General features: G+C 50.7%; 1 protein-coding gene across 1 annotated transcript in view; it reads right to left on the minus strand.

Annotated features, from left to right (window-relative positions):
• Window positions 1-4,362, minus strand: part of LRP2 (LDL receptor related protein 2) — a 197,623-nt gene extending 193,261 nt beyond the window's left edge. Inside the window, exon 1 of the mRNA XM_005601570.4 lies at window positions 4,045-4,362. Coding sequence (XP_005601627.2) covers window positions 4,045-4,123 — 79 coding nt within the window. The 5' untranslated portion in view covers window positions 4,124-4,362. The remainder of the gene's footprint in view (window positions 1-4,044) is intronic.
• Between the last annotated feature and the right edge of the window lie 3,737 nt (window positions 4,363-8,099).

Below are 8,099 nucleotides of genomic sequence, written 5' to 3' on the forward strand. Positions count from 1 at the left end.
AGGAAGACCTTCAAGCAGAGAAAGAGAAGTCAACTGCTGTGAAATAGAAGCAGAAGTGAGGTATCAGATGTGTGAAGGAACCATGTGTTGCATGTTTGCTGTTGGCCCCACAATCCTTTTAAACATATAAATTTCACTGGAAGATGTAATTGTCATAAAAGCTGACACTAAACCAAACTTTTATTGGATGAAAGACTATAAATTTGTTTAAGATCAATACCCTTTTCTCAAAAAACTTCAAATCACATCCTGGGATCTGGGAATTCCTCAAAGAAATGTTAGTGAAAATGCTTTAAGACTTTCCTATGTGCATTTGGAAATTGGAAATATGAATAGTAAGCCAAAGAATATGTTACTTTAAGTGTTGGTCAATATAATAAAAACAGCTACTAGTTTATAATCATTGTCTATATGCCTTACACCATGCTAAGCACTTTTATCTCTTTATGTTCATAAAATGCCATGGAATAGATTCTCTTATTACCATGTCAATTTTGCATATAAGTAATCTGAGCCATGCAAAGTTAAGTGACTTCCCCAAGGTCACACACCTAGAAAGTGGTAAAGACAATGCTGGAACCCAGACAGCTTGACTCTAGAGTTCAGACCCGGGGCCAGCCCAGTGGCACAGCGGTTAAGTGCACACATTCCACTTCAGTGGCCCAGGGTTCACTGGTCCAGATCCCAGGGGTGGACACGGCACCACTTGGCAAGCCATGCTGTGGCAGGCATCCCACGTATAAAGTAGAGGAAGATGGGAATGGATGTTAGCTCAGGGCCAGTCTTCCTCAGCTAAAAGAGGAGGATTGACAGCAGTTAGCTCAGGGCTAATCTTCCTAAAGAAAAAACAAAATAGAGTTCAGGCTCTCCCAAATTTTTTCTTAAAAAGCATTATACAAAATATGAGGAAAAAGCAAATAATTTTTAGCTATAGATATGCTATAATTTTTTTTAAAGACTAACCGTAAAACACTCAAAGTTCTTTTCCAATTTCTAATCATGCAAAGTTTGCAGTAAGATCTTACCTAAAATGTGGTGCTAAAATAAGGACATTTAAATTGTAATCATACTTACTTCATCAGTTAAGTCAGAATCCATATGACAGGAATCTAGAAATCTCCTTAACCTTCCAGCTGAGGATATTCCGAGGACACGTAGGTAAAAATGATCAAGAAGGAAGACGGGGAGTGAGAATACTTGGATTCAGGTCATAGAAACCTGAAGAGTTTCTGAAAAAGTATCCGCAGTTATGGAGCAGCAAGCAGATTTTACCTTATGTGGCAAAGACTTGCAAAATGCCCCTCAGCTTCTGTAGTAACCTCACGCATGCGTGGTAACTTAGGGAGCGTGACATTTTTAGTAGAAAAGAAAAGAGACAGAGAAACAGACAGAGAGAGAGCCACACACTACAGTGGTGATATTATAGCCTCTGGAGTCAGAATGTCGGATCTGCCTCCTAGCGCTGCCATTTTCTAGCAGTATAACCTTGGCAAGTTACTTAATTGCTCTGTGCCTTCATTTCCCGTTTGCAAAACAGGCAGAACAAGAGTACTTTCTGGGTCTGCCCGGAGGCCCAGCGGTTAAGTTCGCACGTTCAGCTTCCTCGGCCCAGGGTTCACCGGTTTGGATCCTGGGTGCTGACACGGCACCGCTTGGCAAGCCATGCTGTGGTAGGCGTCCCACATAGAAAGTAGAGGAAGATGGGCACGGATGTTAGCTCAGGGCCAGTCTTCCTCAGCAAAAAGAGGAGGGCTGGCAGCAGATGTTGGCTCAGGGCTAATCTTCCTAAAATAAATAAATAAAGTCATAAAAAAAAAAGAGTACTTTCTCCTTTTTTTCTGCTTTATTTCCCAAACCCCCCAGTACATAGTTGTATATCTTAGTTGCAGGTCCTTCTAGTTGTGGGATGTGGGACGCCACCTGAACGTGGCCTGATGAGCGGTGCCATGTCCGCGCCCAGGATCCGAACCCTGGGCCACTGCAGCAGATCGCGCGAACTTAACCACTCGGCCACGGAGCCAGCCCCAAGAGTACTTTCTTGAAAAGGAAATTATGAAGATTAGATGAGTTAATAAGTGTCAAGTACTTAGAAGAGGGCCTGCCACGTGTACAAATGTATGGTATGCTACAATTACTATACATGCTATTACTATGTATTATCAGAATGGAAGATGGATGGATGTGAACTACCGAGAAGATTAAGTACAGGTCATTCGGTGACTAAACCATCAATCCAGGGGAGAGAACACCTGTTTTGGTTGTATGGGGACAACCCAGGTCTGTCCCAGTTGAATCTGGACAAGATTTCCTTTTGCCAGGCACAGACAGGAACATATAGTAAATCCTGCGGCTATATTTAGGACACAAGATATATATAACCCTAAACGCTGGGGCAAACCCTCCACAATAATAATAAATCCTCTTTCTGTGTTACCAACACTGAGAAAAGGCGTTCAAAGGAAGAATTATTAATGGTCTCCCCCGCCCTCCCTCTCTTTCCAAAGATTTTTACAAGACCAGTGGGGTATGTTGGCGTTTCCGAACTTCTTCCCAGGAAGTCTGAAATGGGTACTGCTAGGAGTTGCAGTATAATTACTTAGCTGATTCCCTCTAAGGAGCTTACGCTAAGAACTGAGGAAAGAAGGCAGATTAACCATTTGAATACATGCCACGGCCCATCCACAAGCCCTCCTCTCTCTCCACCATAAATGGGGGCTTCTACAGTCCCCACCCGTCAACCCCAATATGTGATCCACGGAAATCAATGTATTGCTTTGGCTAATCCTTCAACAATAGGGGTTTCATTTTCATTGTAGGGCAATTAAGTTGTCCGACGAGAAGGAAGGAGCAGGAGGGGAAGGGGGGAGGCGGGACTCTTCCATCCCCACAGACAGATTAGTCCCTGTGGAGGCAGCAGCGTCCGCTCTGTCTGTCTGGTGGTCGGTCACACGCAGCTCCCGGCTGTTACCTAGCAACGCAAAGCCAGGGAGAGAGCTCGCCGGTTCCCCTGCCTCCTTCTCGCCCTTCCCATTCATCCCTGGTTTCTCGCGCTCTCTCTCTCTCTCTCTCTCTCTCTGTTTCTCTCTCTCTCTCCCCCACTACTTCTCCCCCCCCACGCGCTGCTGTCTTCAAGCTCTCTCCCCCCTCCTCTCCTTTTCTGCCTTTTCCTCTCTACTTGCTCGTCGTCTTCTCTCTCCTCTTTCCCTCTTCTTGTTTTTACTCTCTCCACTTCTTCCTCCCTCTCCTTCTCTACCTCTGTTTCTGTAAAGACGTAAACTCTCCGACAACTTGAGACAAGTTTAAAGAGCTTAATACCAGAAACTTTCTTCATCCGAGCCCTCAAAACTCTGGCCGCGCAGACGGGCTCCATTCATCAACACAAAAGCCCCCACCTCTCCGTTGGAAAAGAAAACCCTTCAAGAAAAGGCTCCACGACATCAGCCTCTCTCCCAGCCAATCCCACCTCCTAGCCTTATCTTGGCTCGTAAATGATCTGTACCAAGATGCGGTCTCTTGAGGGTCACCGCGGGACCAAGTTTCGCCGCTGAAGGGGGTGAGGGGGGTCGGGGGCTCCAGCCGGCAGTCCAGGGCGCGCGCCGGGATCTCCCCAGCTGGGCGCTGCAGGTGGAAAACTGCGCGCCGCGCCGAGGACCGCTCAGCCCCGGAGAGAAGAAAGCAGTGGGGGAACCCGGCTGCGCGCTCGCAGGGGAGAACCTCATTCTCCGGGTTCGAACTGCAAAGTTTTTCCGGAAGAGCCGGACAAACTGCCGTGGGAACAAAGACGGGGTCCCCGTAGTGTGCGCTGTCACCGAAACCGGAGGGGCTGCTTTCTCAAGTTTGCGGCTGCTTAGTTCCCGGGCGGACGAAGGAGGGGCGCTCCCGCTCGCCGGGCAACTTGAGCGCCCCAGGGGGAGCCGCTCCGGCGCTGCCGCCCTGCCCTGGCCCCTGCCGCGCCGCGCTCCCCTCCACCCGCCTGTGGACTCGACCCTGCCGCGGCGGCGAAGTCAGGCGCTCCGCGCGGAGTTCGGGCCGGCGGGCGCTTACCTTGGCCACTGGCCGGCGCCAGGCAGGCGGCGAAAGCCAGCAGCAGCGTGCACGCCGCCGCCGCCGCCCCGCGCTCCATCCCCGCGACGGTCCCGGGCCTCGGCCTCGCCGTTCCTTCCCCGGGAGGTGGGCGCGCGCCACACACACACCCGCAGCGCCTCTGCTCGCGAGCGCTCCTTTCGGCTCGCACCTCGCCGGGCTGCTAGTGGCAGAAAGCCGGGCCCGGCGCCCGAGGCATCCCGTTTTCTACCCGAGCCAGTCCCCACCCTCCAGACAGTGCATAAAGCCCTTTAGACCCGACCGCCCCGGAACTAGCATGCGGGAATCCAGCGGGGCAGGCCCCCTGCCGCCCGGCCCGCCCTCTGCACTTTGCAGCGAGGGAGGAGTGGGGACTCGAACACACCGCGCTCACACATGCACATTCCACACGCGCGCGCACCTACAGTCGTACTCACTCAGTCTCACACAGTCGCACACACTCTTCACTGTCACACAAACCGACACGCACAGTCTCACACGCTCGCTCACGTGCGCGCACACACAATCCTCAGTCACACGCGTGCGCGCCCTCCACAGTCACACTCACAGACACTGACACACACGTGCACGCACACTTCACAGTGACACAGTCATTCATAAGCGCACGCACACTTCTCATGGGCACACACTCACATGCTAACACTCACACGCGGGCACGCGCTGCCCCAGCCTCCCTGCAGGACTTGCCGCCTCATAGAAGTCGGCTAGGAGGTTCACAGAGAAATCAGACTTAGAAAAGAAAAATAAGAGAAGGAAGAGAAGGGGAGAAGTTAAGAGCCTGCTGGAGAGAGTTGTGACCATTCTCTAGTCTGAAACCCCTAGGCTCCCTCAGACACTCTGGTTTCCCCCCATAGAGTCGAGGCGCTGAGATGGGGTGCTCCATTTTCACAAGTTATGGAGAGAGTTGGGTCAACGTGGGGAGAGGGGGTTGGATCCTTGTTTAGCTTTTCTTAAGTACCACATCTACAGGTGGCACGGCCAGATTGCGCTTCTTACAAGTCTGTTCATTCCGAAGCAAAATGGAAAAGAATGAACGTCGTCTTGGTCTTGCTGGCGCCCCGTTACATGAAGGAGAAACGGACGGGGTTCAGAGAACCCCGCGGCTCCCTTCCTTGGGGCAGTGTTAAGCAGGCTGGCGGGGGGCTGGCCCCCAAAAGCACTGCAAGTGAACCTTACACTCACCCTCAGAGATTCGTCCTCAGCCGGTACGTGACACCAGAGCCAACAGAAAAAAAAAAAAAGACAGGGATGGTGCAACCTGTTCCCCGACCTTAGGAGCCCTGTGGCGAGGAGGGGATGTTTCTGGGCCTGGAGTCGCCCCAGAATCTCCTGTCCCGGGCCCTGGACTAACTCGGCACCGGCACCCCAGGCGCCAGGTCCTGGTCCACGAAGTCGGGCGCCCTTTCCCTCAGTCAGAGGGGCCAGCCCTGAATCCACGAAGTCCCCGGGCACGGTCCCTCCGCCTCGCCCGCCCTAGGGGCGAGAACCTGCCGGCTAATGTCACCCCTTCTCTCCACAGCACGGGTCGTCTCGGGCTCTGCTGAACCCCAACAATCTGGATCGCGTACCTTCGGTGGGCTTTAGCGGTTGGTGAAGCTTTGCGGGGGGCCAGAGCGGGATAGGTATTACTTTTAAAAGACAAAAAGAGAGAGACAGAAATAGACACAGGAAAAGAAAACGACTTAAAAAGAGTAGGGCTGCGAGGAAGGGCGGCAGAGATTTCGTGACTTTCTTTTCGAGATTTCTGCATTTGGAAATCCAGAATTCTCTGCTCTGATCAAAGTCACTGAAACGCGATTTGCCTCCCCGCAGGGTTTGGAGCTGTGCGGCGCGGAGGAGGAGGCAGGATTGGGGACCTGAGGGGCACGGGGGCTGGGAAGTGAGAGGGACGAGCCGGGTGGGAGGAGGGAAGCGGCGAGGGGGCGAGAAGCTGCACTTTAGTCTCCGCGGGTGATTTATGCCGGTTCCGGGCGGCCGGGGTGATGGTACGAGACCGCGCCGGGGTCAGGCCGTTCCGCCGCCGGCTGGGGCCGCGCTGCATAGTCAATGAGCGTCCCCGCACCGCCGAGTTACAAAGAGCCCCGGCCGGCGCAGGGGAGGCGCGCGGGGGGACCGCGTGCGCGGGAGGGGCTGCGTCCCTCCCAGTGCGCGCGTGGCGCGTGGAGATGCGGGAGGGTGAGCGCGGCCGGGTGTATTTGTGTGTGCGCGTGCGTGCGTGTGTGTCCTTTCACTGTAGCAGCCGGGGCTCCAAACATTCCTTTCTGCACTGAAGGGTTTTCCTCATTGTTGTTGTCTTTGTGCTCCAGTGTTGCCAACTTACTGGAATTCCTGACGTGGTTGCACAGCAGGGCTCAGGCTGACCGTAAGAGCCAGCTGCGTTTGTGTATGGGGCCGACCCTGCAGTTAATCCCAGAATAACGCCGGAGAAGGCAGAAAGAATGGAGGGAGAACGGGAGGGAGGGGAGCAGAGAGAGGGTGGGGACGGGGCATGAGGGACCACTAACGGAGCACAGTCCATCATTCCCAGCACTCTGTGTGTGAACTCACACATCCACACTTTTCCACCAGAAAACCTCATTTTCTCAATGCAGCTCCAACTCGTGCCGCTTCAAAACAGTCATCTTTTTCAGCCTGCCCCAAGCTCGTGTTTATCTCCCATATCTATACCTGAGAATTCTCGTTGCTAGATTTGGAGGATTGGATCTAAGGACCAGCATCTGGGAAAGCCCAGGTTAATGGAGTTGTGATTTAAGGCAGCATTGTTTCTATATAATGCAAAAGTGTAATTTCTTTATTTTCTACATTTCTCTCTGCATATATGCATATAAGACTTTACAGAGTAGTTAACCAAAAGAGACAGGAAAGTGCTGAAATTTATTCTAGTAAATTTATGTTAATTCACTTCCTTGATATATTTTTGACTTGTCTATATTATTTTACTTATGCATCTCAACACCAAATTACTGGAAATATTTTCAGAGCATTTGTTCCTGTCCTGAGCCAACTTCTGCTTCCTGCAGTGGGCATGAAGTTGTAAAATCTCCTTGAGTAAAATCCAACTTCAGTTTGCTATGAATCCGGGCCAGATTTGCCTCCTGAGTGCCATGGAGCCAACTGTTCACTGGACAGCTCTGATCCAATGTCCCTCAGACCACAAACTCAACATGATGGAACCTGAACCATAAAACCTCCGTGTTCTGTATCTCAGTAAGAGGCACCATCCACCCCAGAGGCCGGGGCCATAATTGTCCTTCTTGACTTATCCCCTGTAAGCAATCAATCATGAAATTCTGTTAAATCAGGTTCCTCAATTCACTCACTTCTCTCTCAAACCCACCCACTTCTCTCAACCTCATTGCCAGTAGCCACCAACCTCTCCCATCTGAATTATGGCAAGAGCCTTACAATGGGCTCCTTGCTGTCAGTGTTACCCTCTCCCATCTATCCACCTATTTTCTATTCTGCAAGCAGATGATCCAAAGTGATATTTCCATGAGACTAGTGCTTTCAAACAAAGGTCATTACCCATTGGAGGGTTATGAAATCAATTTAGTAGGTCAGACAGAATTATTTTGATATGAAATAGAACAGAATAGAAACTACAATAACGTTTATATGGAAAAGATATGCATTGTTTCACAAAACTTTTGTTTCAAATATAGATAGGTTGATATGCTGTCTCACCATGTAAAATATATTTCTTATTATGCATCTTGGGCAAAAAAGTTTGAGATCTCTCCCCGCAATCACTTATTAATTAAAAAGAGAAAATAGTAACTATAAGTGGAGACCCTGGCAGATGTTTTAATAGGACTTATTATTATTTAGGTATGTAAGGTCAACAGATGAGGAGACGACTGTCATTGAACAGATAGTTTATTATATTCACAGGTCCCAAGAGAGGGAATACAGGTCACACCTTTGGGGGCCACACAGAGAACCACTGGATTCTTCACTCAGAAAGAGAACGGGGGGATTGTGGGCAAGTGCCTTCTCTGTGATTTCTCTTGAAAGGA

Source organism: Equus caballus, chromosome 18 (genome assembly GCF_041296265.1).
Source record: "Equus caballus isolate H_3958 breed thoroughbred chromosome 18, TB-T2T, whole genome shotgun sequence".
NCBI lineage: Eukaryota > Metazoa > Chordata > Mammalia > Perissodactyla > Equidae > Equus > Equus caballus.